At 39.0% G+C, this 14,799-nt stretch overlaps 1 protein-coding gene across 4 annotated transcripts in view; it reads right to left on the bottom strand.

Annotated features, from left to right (window-relative positions):
- Positions 1–8,492: 8,492 nt before the first annotated feature.
- The window catches only part of ARHGAP12 (Rho GTPase activating protein 12), a 99,715-nt gene continuing 93,408 nt past the window's right edge, over positions 8,493–14,799 (bottom strand). For all 4 annotated transcript variants that reach the window (XM_068987871.1, XM_068987872.1, XM_068987873.1 and 1 more), the window contains 5 exons: positions 14,360–14,458; positions 12,138–12,215; positions 11,901–12,035; positions 11,558–11,660; positions 8,493–10,793 (listed from right to left, as the gene is read on the bottom strand). In XM_068987871.1, the coding sequence (XP_068843972.1) occupies positions 10,619–10,793; positions 11,558–11,660; positions 11,901–12,035; positions 12,138–12,215; positions 14,360–14,458 (590 nt within the window). In that variant the 3' untranslated portion in view covers positions 8,493–10,618. The remainder of the gene's footprint in view (positions 10,794–11,557; positions 11,661–11,900; positions 12,036–12,137; positions 12,216–14,359; positions 14,459–14,799) is intronic.

Genomic DNA, 14,799 nt, shown 5'->3' with positions numbered 1-14,799 from the left:
CCTGTGTGCCACAACTACTGAAGCCCACAAGAGAAACCACCGCAATAAAGAAGCCCTTTGCTGTTGTTCAGTCACTCAGTCGTGTCAGACTCTCTGCCGCACCATGGACTGCAGCATGCCAGGCTTCCCTGTCCTTCACCATCTCCTAGAGCTTGCTCAAACTCAGGTCCATTGAGTTGGTGATGCTATCCAAGTATCTCATCCTCTGTCATCCCCTTCTCCTGCCCTCAATCTTTCCCAGCATCAGGGTCTTTTCCAATGTGTCAGCTTTTCACATCAGGTGGCCAAAGTATTGGGAGTTTCAGCTTCAGTACCAGTTCTTCCAATGAATATTCAGGGTTGGTTTCCTTTAAGACTGACTAATTTGATTTCTTTGCAGTCCAAGGGACTCTTAAGAGTCTTCTCCAATACCACAGTTCAAAACAATTCTTTGGTGCTCAGCTTTATGGTGCAACTCTCACATCCATACATGACTACAGGAAAACCCACAGCTTTGACTGTACAACCTTTGTTGGCAAAGAGATGTCTCTGCTTTTTAATATGCTGTCTAGGTTTGTCATAACTTTTCTTCCAAGGAGCAAGTGTCTTTTAATTTCATGGCTGCAGTCACTGTCCAAGTGATTTTGAAGTCCAAGAAGGTCTGTCACTGTTTCCACTGTTTCCCCATCTATTTGACCTGAACTGATGGGACTGGATGCCACAATCTTCGTTTTTTGAATGCTGAGTTTTAAGCCAGCTTTTTCACTCTCCTCTTTTACTTTCATCAAGAGGTTCTTTAGTTCCCCTTTGCTTTCTGCAATAATGGTGATGTCATCTGCACATCTGAGGTTACTGATATTTCTCCTGGCAATCTTGATTCCAGCTTGTGCTTTATCCAGCCTGGCATTTTGCATGATGTTCTTTGCATATAATTTGCACCACAATGACGAGTAGCCCTGGCTCACCACAAATAGAGGAAGCCCACATGCAGCAATGAAGACCCAGTGCAACCAAAAATAAATATTAATTGAAAAAAAATTGACAACCAGAAAAAAAAATAAAACTGAAAAACAAATTTTTTGAAGTGACAACCAGAAGAGGTTCCACTCTTGTTTTCTAGGACCCTAAGATTAATTACTCTAAACAAAAAATACCCCCCCAAAAAAGTCAAAATAGTAAGAGCTTGATAATTATGTTTTGAATGTCTAACCAGGTTGTGAGTGGGTAGCTATCTTAAATACTAAGTTTACTTTCTGCAGAGACATTTCCAACTCCTACTCGAAGCTCAAGGAAATTAAAACACCACACACACAGACACTCGTCTCATCCGTATTTTCACCAAAGATAATGAACAGAGTAGACAAATCAAGCTGACAGGTAATTTACCACTAACTGTTTCATTTCATCAGTCTATCCACAGTGCATTATGAGCCAGGAAAATTAGACAAGTCAAGAGGCCGATAGTATCAGTGTTTAATGTTTATTTTCCATTACCTGGCAGCACAATTATTCTCAGTAAAATATAATCATTCTCTAAGAGAAAAACTTTAAGCAGTTTGGCTAATAAAATAGTACTATTACAATTTCAAACAGACTCAGCTACTTGGAGAAAGAGTCCATGCGCCTTTTATTGATGACTGCGGTGACAGCTGGAAAACCATGCAAATTTATCACTCTGTTTAGGTGAAATGAAGGGAAACAGGACATTCTCCACACAAATAACTTCCATACCCACTAAATGAGAGCTGCTTCTCTTTCCTTTTTTGAATGTCATGCAGAATGTGGTCATTTTTAAAAGAGTTGACAGTTCTGTGCAGGTTATCACATCCCAAAGCAACAGAGGACAAAGTTGTTAAAAACCTTACATCAATATGTGACATAAATAAATGTCACACTTACGCTGGTGCCCTAAGCCCAGGTATAAACTCATCCAGAAATGATGGCAGGTTCCCCCTGCCTATCAGACTTTTCAGAAATTGAGTTTTCAAAAATTGTTGAATTGTTTGAGATGAGCTTCACACACAAACATTCCTGTCATAAGGAGAAATTCTTCTTCCCAATGCTCTGTTCTGAAAAAACAATGAGATGGAATACAACTTTGAAAACAAGTTTAGATTCCTTGCTCTTCAAATGTAATTTCAATGTTCCTAATTTTACCATTTGTGGCCCTTATGACCAGCTACCAAACAAAGTAGCTGAGGATCCAAGAAAAGTTTCAAGATAATGTCTTCTTAGAAGCAGAAAGACAATAATTTCAAGAGCAAGGCCAAAACAGGGGAAAGGCAGTTTCTAAGGCTTAATAAGGTCCATCCTAGCTCTGTTTACCACAGATATGCTGAGGGCTGATATGAAAAGGGAGAGAGGAATAACAATAATAAAGCTGTAGCAAGGGCTGCAGTGTACAGAAAACACAGCACCTGCAGCGTGGGGACAAATGAAACAAAAGGAAGGAACGTGTCGCTTCTCGTTCACCTTCCACTTGCTGGTTCAGCATCCATTCTTACATGAAGCACATCACTTCACCGTTGCTCGTCTTTACTCCTTTATTCATTTTTCTCCTGGATTATTGGCCTTTTCCTTCTTACTTTTTAACAGATCTTTAAATATTAGGGAGATTAGCCCTTCATCTGTAACAGATTCTGGTAATCATGAAAGAATAGTAAAAAATATACAGCTAATCGCTATAGTAAGAGAAGTGAAATATTGAAAACTACTAGAGACAAGACAAAAGAAGGAGGGGAAGAAACACCATCCCGTGTTTATGGCTGTGAAGAATTTTTAGGAACTGAGGACAAGAGATCAGATGTTATGAAAAAAGTTGATTACTTCACCAACACGATAACTGAAAACATTAACTTTGGCATACTTTCTTCTCATTCTCTGTAACAGTGGCATTAAATTTTCACTTGCAGGGTGTATGTAGTCATTAAGGACTATATACCCTCCTGTTGGTCCTTGCTGAGTCTTATTTCTATGAGCAGTTAAATGTTTAATACACAACTAGTCCTTATGCTGATGTTTCCGAGACATTTTGGTAGCCTGAAACTAATCTAAACTTCTGTAATTGATCCTAAAGATGGGATCATGAGAAGTCTTGAATTATTAAATGCAGATGACAATGTCTGCCTTTTCTACTTCAAAGTTGGATAGAAAAATCCCTTGACTCTTTCCTTGAGAATCTTAAACACATTGCTTCTATTTGCATCTGGTATAATGTGTTACTGTTGAAAATTCTGATAATCTAATAATTTCCTTTACAAGTCACGTGTCATTTGAAACAGATGGCCCAAAGATTCGCTTTTCCTTACAGTCCAGTAATTCCATTAAATGTCTTGATGGTTATCTTATTAGTTATACTGATATTAGTTTTATGTTAGCTGTATTAATGTTATTTGGTGTGTTCTAATTTCTTTTTTAAGGAAAGTACTCCCGAAATATTTTTAATGTCTTTTACTTGCCCTTGGTTTTCGTATGAACTCCTATTGATTCTGTATTTGACCTTATCTATCTCCATTGTCACTTTTGATTAAAAATTTTCTTCACATCTTTTAAGGCATTATGTTTTATTTATGTGCTCTTATGTTTCTATTTACAATTCTGAAACATTTTAATTCTGTTCTGAGTTCTGTCATCTTCGTTCCTGTAATTCTGATTTGATGTTCTTTCATGTCTTATACTATTCCTTAAAAACCTTGAGTTCATTTTGAAATAAAAGATTACAGTTTTCTTTATGGGCATGTGTTTCTGGAACGCTTCCATTTCCATAGGGATGCTACTATACTAATTCTTTTTTTCCTCATAATTTCATATGAGAGTTAGCTTTGATGCTATTATTTTGCTCATTTTAAGGTGAAAGTAATCTTCCTGAACTTTTGGACTAAGGATTCAAGAAAGGTTCATTACCTTATCAGATTCATTCTGGTGTTGTTTCTGAATTGTGTTAAACATTATGGAAGAGCAGGGGAGGGAGCTGCGTGCTGAATTTTGGAGGGGGCTAGCCTGGTGGGCTGCCATCTATGGGGTCGCATAGAGTTGGACTGAAGAGACTTAGCAGCAGCAGCAGGCTCCTTCAACCAGCAGCTGGTTGAGGAGCAAAAAGCTCAGCAGAATTATCTGAATTCAGTAATCTACACCAATCAACGTATAGCTCAATGTTACCTGCAATTCAACACCAGCAGCTGTTGAGCTCCGGATGGTCCTGTCTCCCTTCTCCACCGTCAAACTCACAGAGGCTGAGTCAGAGAGGAAAAAGCTGCAGACCCCCTCCACCAACCCATGTCCTGAAGAGTGCTGAGCCTGTACCTCACCTTTGACCCTAGATAATAAAGTTATTCACAAGAAAAAAAAAAAACCACGGCAGTTTGATTTCTGGGACTTCTTGGCTCCATCTCCCCTGTGCAACCTGATGTAGACAATCTTGTTGATCCACTGTCCCTATCCTGCCCAATTTTGATTCCACTCCCAGCAACCCTTCTTCAATGAGAGGCCTTGCCCTGAAAGGGACCTCTAACAAGTTAGTCTTGAGAATTCCTAGCAGAAAGTGACTCAGCCCCTCCAGTCCTGGTGGTCATACTGCAGTCCTCTGTCCTCGGGTCTGTCAGATGCTACCCTATGGTCTCTTTCCTGCTCCTCTCACAGACACCGTATTCTTGCAGATCCTGGAGCTGGTGGAGCTTTATCCACAGTCGCTTGTCTTTTGGGGGTTGTGAGGGTATGTTACCTAGTTTTGCTGTCGTCATTACACTGTTTTATTGTGAGAACTGAAAAACAATGCTGTAACCAGCATCTTCCCAGAATCCTTTCCATGTGTCTTCACACAGGAGGTATGATGTGGATTACTTATGTGACTGCTAACAATGTTGTTTTAAATCCACGATTTTCCTGAAACTTTAGCTAATGTTCCACTCCACATTTTATTGCTTCCCACCATGATGATCCATCTGCTGTTTAAAACCAGGCCTCATCCACTGAAACGATGGTTCATCAAAGCCATCAATATTTCCTGTATTTATCTGACAAACTTGCCTAACTTCAACTCAACAAGTACTCAAATTATATATGTCATTCTCAACTCAATCTACCCAATCCCATAGCAATAAATCTCAGCTCAATCTCAGCAAGCTGGCCTGACCACACACAACACTAGCAGCTGACTGGAAGGCATATTCATAATTTATAATAAAACTACTGACACTGACCATTTCAGTTCACCTACTCAGTAAGGGTTTTACGTCAGAACTAAATATACACCAGTTGTCATAATACCAATCTCAAAAACATAAACACCAAAGCAGGGACTCTTGTTTCATTCACCATCATATCCCCAAAGGTTAAAGCTCTGTTAACAAAACATATTCATATTTATTAAACAAAGTCAATGAATTTGTTGAATGAATAAATGGGATCTTAGAAGACTGTTTAAAGTGTCTTCCCAATCTCCTATGCAGTGGGAGATGTTTCAGAGCTGCCTGTTATCTGAAAAAAAGATTTCATATCGTCTGACGCTGGCTTTGTAGAACACTGACGCCAAATGAATATGCTCCAGCTGCTTCCAAGAGTGGTTAGATGGGTAAGAAGGTTCAGCTGTTGGTACTGGCCATGCTCAGAATCAATTTGGCTGATGTAACAGGTCAGGAGGCAGAGCCATAATCAGAGGGTGTCAGGAATGACACATCTGATCCGGTTTCCAACATGAGTATTGAATTCAGGGAAACACAGAACTAAAAATACTGGGACCCTGCCATCTATAAAGGGGGGACCACACAGTTGTGCTGGCTTCCACAGAGGCCCTTGATTCAAGTCTACCTGCTCCAGGAAATCTGGATGCCATGGACACAAGGGCCTCAGGAAGCCCCAGTACAGCCTGTGTGAGCAGCCATTCATCTGACAATCCAAGGCAAACAGCAACTGCTGAGACAGGCTGCGTGCACAGTCACCAGAATGCACGTATCACATAAAAGAGAAATTTCAATATGTCCCATAAATAAAAATGAACTTAGCTTGAAAACAGATGCCCACAACAGGTAGACAAGCTGTTTCTTCATCAAACAATATGTGAACATGCCAGAATATGCTTTACCTAAATGCATCACAAAGTTTAAACAGAAATAACGTAACTAATTAAAATGTTTCTTCCCTTAGGCTCATCCTTCTGGGCCTCCATAAAACTGTGACTGTGAGGTCCCAGTAGGTCTGTCCTGCTTGATCCATCGATGAGACTCAGTTTTACTTAAGTGTTAAGATACCCATTTCTCTTGACCAAATATATAAACAACCTCTCAGAATGTCCAGCAGGAGGCCCTGAACACCAGGCTGAGTCTCCACTTGTCATGACCCTGACCTGACAGCTGTTCTGACTTCTACTTACGCATAGGCCTTGTTGATAGTTCCCACAGCGTCACATCTCCTTCTGATGTCAGTACAGGTTTCATCAACATCACAGGGTTCACAACTTGCAGGTGTCACTGCTACTTGCACTGTGAGCCACAACAATTAGAACTACCTAGGGAATTCCCTGGCGGTCCAGAGGCTGAGATCCATACTTCCACTGCATGGAGCATGGATTCGATCCCTGGCTAGGGAACTAAGATTCCACATGCCTCAATTAAAAGTTCCCACATGCAGCAACTAAGACCCCTGCAGAGCCAAACAAATTTTTTAAAATATTAAAAGCAAAAACAAGCAAGCAAACAAAACAAAACAAAAAACTACCTAGAAGATCTGGCTCCTGGTTAAAATCTTTACCAAAGGCTGTTCTTCTGAAAACATTGGGAGAGGAAGTAAAATGAAGGGAAGATCGGGTTGATGAGAAAAATTAAGAAACCAAACTTTTCTGGACTCATATTGTGGCAGTGCATTAAACAGTTACCTTGTTCTCGATGTGCTCTGTTTATGAGTATCATGAAAGTGCTTTTTGCATTTTGGTGTTGTTTTTTTTTTCCTGCAGGAGAAGGGAAGCAATGAAGGAAATGAAAGAATTCATTTAGGTGACACAGTCACATAAGGCTAATCTGAAAAAAGATCAGTCCAGCTGAATACACTTACAGCCACCCCTGGTCCACAAAATTTCAGTTGAGAAGCCTAATTGAGATTCTTCAGGAGAACTCCCTGCCTTCCGTAGCTACAGACGGTCTTATTAGCATTCTGGACGTCCCGTTCTCTGCCAAGGCCTAGGGCTGACTTCGCAGTGCCTGGGCTCCGGGCTTGTGAATTTTCAAGAGATTCTAATCACCATCATTGTAAGGCTACTGATCTTGTTTTGCAGCCCCTTTGCCTTTTTTTTTCTTTTTTGGTTTCAAACTGAAGTTGCAGGTAACATGATTGTATTAGTTATACTGGAATACCGTTTAAAAACAAAAACAGAAACGATGCCCCACCTCAGGGACTGTAACAAACACGCTGAACTCGCTAATTAAAACACCTCGGTCAAACTAGGCATGCTTTCTATAAATGAGGATCGTTAGTGCAGAAGGCTGGAGTTGAGAGACCAGGAAACTTAATAAAATATTATTTTCTACCCATTATGGATGCAATATTGGAGTAGTTGACTTTTATAAGACCAATGAGAAGATGATACCCATCATCTGACTATTCTGATTTCTTTTTCACTAAATACGCATGTTGTAGGTTCCTCTATGTATTTCTTCTAAATGCTCAAAGATGCTGGAGAGATCAGTGTTGTGAAAAACGGCATGTGTAAACATTTAATCAGAAGCCTCTCCCATGAACTGAGAAAGAAATCTCGGGGCACAATTATGGAATAACCTTTTTTTCCTCTCACTGCTATCTTAATATTTAATATTACAGGTTTATAAAGTACCATGGGATAAAATTAAAATAGTACAAAGGTCTCCAGGTATCTACCACTATTATTAATGATGAGTTTTCATTTGTATGTAAGCAATGACACATTCGGGCTTCCCTGGTGGCTCAATGGCAAAGAATCCATCTGCCAATGTATGACACACGGGTTTGATTCCTGGGTCAGGAAGATCCCAGCAGAAGGAAATGGCAACCCACTCCAGTATTCTTGCCCCGGAAACCCCATGAACAGAGGAGCCTGGCATGACGCAGTCCACTGGGTGGCAAAACACTGGACAGGACTTAGCAACTGAACAATCTACACACACATATACGTGTGTATGCATATATTAACACAACTGTCTATGCCCAAAGTGGCTGAACTATTCCATTTGTGCTTTTCACATAAGAAAAAAAATGTCTATAGGTTTGCCTCTACCTAAAAGGTAACACTGCTTTTTTTCTTAATTAACTTTTTCTAAAGTAAAAGGCAAAATTTCTTATGGCAGTAAAATTTAAATAGTATTTTCTTGTATTGAAATAGAACAACATACCTAAATACACTTTTTTCTTTCCATTTCCAACTATTGTTTTTTAAATGACACTCTGAAGGAAAGTCTTATTAGTAAATGAAATTTCACTGACAATTTATTTCAGCCTTTAATATATTTTCTACTAAAAATCAAGCTATCAAGACAGGAAAAATTACTGGTTTTGTTATGACAAAACAAGTGAGAACTTTTAATTCACAGAGGATGAAAACACAAGACATTGATCTCATTGTACATACAATATTACAATAAGCTGATTAGCCGTGGACTATTAAAACATTTAAGACTTCACATACACACGTGTACTTTGAAACAAGAAACACAGGACAATTTTATTCTTTGATATGTTGTAACTACCAAGAGAAAGAACATCACTGATTTGCATCTAATTGTTTTCCTGGCATACAATCACTACACAGGCCAGGCCTAGGGCATACTGTATATGGTTATGGACATCTTTAGGCAAATATAAACATTCTTATCTGGGGGATTTTTCTCCCTGCCCAAACAATCTGCTTTCCCACTGCTGTCAAATAGCTTAGTTTGTTATCAATTTAATAAGATCACAACCACAAACAATACTTTTACCACAAAACTCAGGCGAAAGGTTTTTAGGTCATACAAAAAATATTTGTTCCCAAGAAAGCGAATCTGCAAATTGTAATTGTGATCCTAAGAAGAAGAGTCTTGGTTACTAATCATTCACTTTCAGATACTGATGAAGAAACAGACTGGAGGGGGTGGGGGCGCAGGGGGATGGAGAGGGCACTAGTGAGGTGGGGAGCAGAAAAGGCGTGACATGAGGGAGACGTATTTGCCACAGGAAATGTCAGATTCACTTGGTTTTTTTAAAATGAGGTATTATAAAAAGTGTGCCAGTAAATGCAAAAACAAAACGAAATTAAAAACCAAAATGCACATTTCCAATGGAAAAAATCTCTAAACCTTATAGTTTTCTTTATTCGGATTAGACATTTCATTTACAGCAGTTAATCTAGAAAAATACATTTTAAAAAAATCTTCAGCAGACCATGCTCTCTGTAACAAAACCTTCCAAACCCTGTTTTATTATACAAACTGATCTACATTAGTCATTAGTAATGTAAAAAGAAATTCTCAGATTTAGCAATGTCGTTTTCAATCTGACTTCTATCTAATTTACATATGGGTTTCCACTATTCATACTGCAGAGTTAGAATTCTGTAATAAATTTTTTCTAATGTATTCTGTACATATTAAATAATCTAAAAGGTTCCTCTTGTAGTGCATTTACCATTTAGCAAGTCTATTCAGCATTTTTCCAGTACCATTTGCATTACAGTGATTTGCTGTAAATGTAATTAAAATCTAAAAGTGCACACAGTTAACCTCCTCAAATAACGGCCTGTTTCTGGAGGAAACCTAATATTCATGGAGAAGAATTACCAGTATCGTGATTAGAAACAAAGGGTTAGAATGTATTCTGAGACTATACAACACAATTATATACATAAGCTAAAGGACAGTCTTCAGCCTGAACTTACATCAAAGAAAGTTGGTTTCTCCACAGGGTCATACCAAGAACTCAATATGGCACTAGAGAGAATTAGGATTGTTAGCTACAAGTCAGTGTAGTATAGACAGCCCCAAAATACCCTGAACTGGCTTATGCTAAATTCAACTCTAGTATATCACAGTGTTTTAAGTACTATTAGTGTGCTGCTGTGTTACACAGTGAAGACACCCAGCCTTCATCAAGGGATGGTGTCTGGGTTGTAATGAGTCCTAGCACTCAGACTGCCACTGCATGCAGAAACCCTGGGAAAGAAATACACAGGTTTCGAAACAGACATACTTCACTTTGTTTTAAATGCCCAGGAGCGTTTTCAAAATAACTGATTGTAAGCGTTGTTCTATCAAGTAATGAACCTATCAAATCATGAGAAGAAATTCTACATTATCCAGTTTAAGGAGAAAAAAAAATGTATTCTTACCAAATTATCCAGTGTATATGACTGGTTAGAATCACAAGTTTTGATTTTTTTTTTTTTTAACTGAAATTCAGAGTGTGAAATGAAAACATTCAGGATAAAATTAATTCAAAGGTACACACAGGTTTATCAACTTGCAACAAAGCAGCAAATATGAGGGCCTAACACACCTCTGGACTCTTCCCTTCCCTTCTGATCCCTCAGAAAAGTGCAAAATCAAAGAGTCACTGCTTGGTCCAAACATAAGATACGTCAGGTACAAGGATCTGGAATCTGATGAAATCCAGCTTCTATTCCACAGGTTGTCTTCAGTAAGTGTCAGCGTCCAAAGATTGAATTTATCTCGAGAAGAATTAATTCTACGATCTGATTCTGGTAGACAGTATGGACTGCTATGTTACCAGTCTCCTTCTCTGGCTTGAGCAGAGTGGGACCAAAAACAATCGCTATGCTCTGATAGGTCATTCGGTTTTTTTCTCCATTTTCTATAACTCTAAGAGGAAAATAAAATTGTTAAAAGAGAAAATTTAAAAATTGGGGAAACTCTTCAGTGTTTTAAACAGTTTACATTGAGCAAAGAGAAATAATGCTCATTTCCCTAAGGTACATATAAACTATTTAACCAAACAGAATTCAGTCTGAATAATATGGAAAGTTTTCTTTTGGATAAACTTAGGTGACAGGTATAACTGAACACCTGCTATAATTCAGGTGACAATGATTCCCCCACTGAAGTGATGGGGAAATCTTATTAGAGCACAGAGAATAAACTTTGAATTTTACTCATTTTTGCTATTAAAAAAAAAATCTCACGCTGTGATCACTTACTTTAGTAAACTGGTCTTCTTCCCATCCGAAGTTTTAAAGTAACTATATGGTAATTTAGACCTAATTACCCCGACTTTAAGGTAAATGAATATTCCTCACTTAATAACCAATCTCATCTCCATAATAATTAACTTGAGCAACTATTTCTGAACACTTACAATATGCTAGGCATTATATATTAATAAAAGTTTCACATATAAAATTAACTTTAATGTATTCTTTATACCAAACCATGTTACCTACAAGGAACCGGGGTTCAGAGACATTATCTTTCTTATGTTACAAAAACAGCAGAACAGCACAGCTGGGCTCTGAACCTGGGTCTGGTCGCCTGGCCCCGGGGGGTCCCACACCACATATCATACCTGTGCACTTCTCTGACCTTCTTTTTCCCCAATTACTCCTTCTCTCCTGCCGTGAGACTCTTACCTTTTGAGATGTCTGAAGAGAATCTGCATTGTGTCCTGATTTGGCTTTGGCAACTGTTTGATCAGGTCCTTCACAGCAGAGACACGCTGTCGTGGTTCTTGTTCTGAAAAAAAGACAACGAATGGAGAGTCTGCAAGAAACTGAAAGCGGTGACAGGGTTTTGGAACCTGGTATTTGGTGTTACGCAGTGACACCTGGTGGTCATATTTAAAATTTCTGGAGTGAAGCAATTCTGAAAAAAATTTGTTTCAAGTAAGACCAAAAGGAATTGCAGTAGCTTAATCTGTATGTACAGAGGGTTTTCAACATCTGTGGGGAAAACTGAGTGCAACTACGTACTTACTAATTGCATTAACAAAATCATTAAAATGATTAAACGTAAAGAGAGGTTCCGGTAATTCTCGAAAAAACATTTTGAGGGCTCCAGTGATGACATGAATATCTTCCCATTTACTATCCTTCAAGTCCAATTTCTCATCTGTAAAACAGAAGGAAAAAGAAATTCTTGGAAATTATTTTAAACCAATTCTAACAGTATGAGTGATTCCTCTGTATATAACAACAGGGAATATGACCTCACCGTGATTGACTGCAAACCTCAGCTTCTGGATCACTGCTAGGTTGCCACTAACTCTGTAAATCCCATCAACATCCAGCCCTAAGAGACAAATGACAATAATTCAGATTGAAGTTCTTGTTGGCCTCCTCTACAGATGCTTTCACGTCTTAGAATTCTTATTTATTAACATTTAGCCTAAAATAAAATTTCTCTTTTCCTCTCAATGGCTTTTTATAGCTACTTGGCAGGGAAAGAGGGGTGGAGATTCACTCTGAATTGTTTGGTAAACAGCAACAAATCTACCTTATCATGCAGACTGTGGACCTCACAGAAGTCATCTCAACCTTGAAATACTAACAATTTATGAGAAACTTCAGCAAACACTTGAGGATAAATCAAACAGTAAAGAAAGCTGGTAGATAAAATCAGCCTACCCATCTCTTTGTATATCATTTGATAGTATAAATGTACGTATTAAGGCACCCTCTAAAAAATGTTTGTCAAATTATTGCTGTTGTTCAGTTGCTAAGTCGAATCCAACTCTTTATGACCCCATGGACTGCAACACACCAGCCTTCCCTGTCCTTCACTGCTGCTGCTGCTGCTGCTAAGTCGCTTCAGTCATGTCCGACTCTGTGTGACCCCACAGACGGCAGCCCACCAGGCTCCCCCGTCCCTGGGATTCTCCAGGCAAGAACACTGGAGTGGGTTGCCATTTCCTTCTCCAATGCATGAAAGTGAAAAGTGAACGTGAAGTCGCTCAGTCATGTCCGACTCTTAGCGACCCGATGGACTGCAGCCCACCAGGCTCCTCCGTCCATGGGATTTTCCAGGCAAAAGTACTGGAGTGGGTTGCCATCCCAGAATTTGCCCAAATTCATGTCCATTGAGTCGGTGATGCTACCTAACCACCTCATCTTCTGCTGCCTTCCTCTTCTACTGCTGCCCTCAACCCTTCCCAGCAATCACAGTCTTTTCCAAGAAGTAGCTCTTCGCATCAGGTGGCCAAAGTATTGGAGCTTCAACATTAGTCCCTCCAATGAATATTTAGGGTTGATTTCCTTTAGGACCGACTGGCTTGATCTCCTTGCAGTCCAAAGGACTCAAGAGTCAGTGTTTATAATAAACTTAATATGAAGTGAAGTGTTACTCGCTCAGTCATGTCCTACTGTTTGGGACCCCCATAGATTGACTGTAACCCACGAGGCTCCTCTGTCCATGGAATTCTCCAGGCAAGAATACTGGAGTGGGTAGCCATTCCCTTCTCCAGAGGATCTTCCCAACCCAGGAATCAAACCTGGGTCTCCTGCACTGCAGGCAGATTCTTTACCATCTGAGCCACCAGAGAAGCCCAATAAACTTAATACAAGCCAGCAACTAAAATGATGGTTCTATAACAACTGATCGTTTGAGATAGCTATTAATTTGTTATTTATTATGTAAAACAGAATCACTTGAAATTCACACAATGAAATCCCCCGAAGTTCAAATATTCAATAAATGATGATGCACATATTAACATTATCTAATGTGCTTATTATTCATTTAACTTCCAGTAAAGGCAAGGACCATGGCTTCTCTATTGTCAGGCTGATAAAGATCAGACAAGAGATCCGTAAGCAGCAGTAATTACATTTTATGCAAACATTTTTATTACACAAGATTTTTTTGATGACATACTGATGGAAGTTAATGTGACTGCAGTCAAGATACTGTTATTTTAAAAGCTAGTATAAATAACACTAATAAATAACATGCTAAAATTAACCAAAACAGAAATTAATTTAAGTCTTCTTTTACAAGAAATGATATAAAGAGGATTTGTCTATTTGGACACTTTATAGTTGACTTAGCAGTTTTGGAAGGTCATCTCATTTTTATTATAAACAGAAGAAAGTTTCTCTTGGTAAGTAAACACCATCTCCAATACTGTCCAATCATTTCTTAATAAACACTGTTTCACAATCACCACTTTCATTTTAAGCAAATGTCAACTCCAAATGGCTTCAAGGAATACCATATCCTTAATCAGCCCTAAGTACTGAACATTCAACAGATGACTGCAAAGGTCTTAGTCTGTACAAAAGAGTAAGTTTTTCTTTTTTTTGCAAAACATACGTTTCTTGACAACTTACAACTAAAAAGAACTTCTGGTTCCAACACTTAAAATCAAAAATCCTAGGGGTTTGAATGGCAAAACAGTGGGCTGGTGTGCTTAACATTAAAAAAAATTTTTTTCTTACCATATTGCTCGACATGTTCAATGCATAATTTCACAAATTTTGGCACTGTGCTATTCTCTCTCTGACACAGATTAGAAAGATTGGCTCCAAATACCTGATCTGGAAGAGATTTTAAGAAATAATAGGTCATACAGAGGCTAAACCACTGGGAGCGCAACAGAAGGTGTCCTTGCAAAGGTGCCCTCACCACGACACACGCCTGTCTCATCTGCACTTTGCTGACTGCTTCCAACTGTACTTCGCCACACGGTTTTCCTTCTTCGTGCAGCTCCAGGAACACCTTCCCTCACTCCTGCCTGGCTCCTCTGCTCTTGTTTTTGGTGGCCACACCTCGCGGCTTTCAGGATCTCAGTTCCCTGACCAGGGACTGAACCTTTTCAATTGCACTTGGCAATTGAAAGCACAAAGTGCTAAGAACTGGACCATCAGGGAAGTCCCTG

This window comes from Capricornis sumatraensis, chromosome 15 (genome assembly GCF_032405125.1).
Source record: "Capricornis sumatraensis isolate serow.1 chromosome 15, serow.2, whole genome shotgun sequence".
Classification (NCBI taxonomy): Eukaryota; Metazoa; Chordata; class Mammalia; order Artiodactyla; family Bovidae; genus Capricornis; species Capricornis sumatraensis.
Note: the sequence above shows the minus strand (reverse complement) of the source record. Positions and strands in the feature narration are given on the sequence as shown.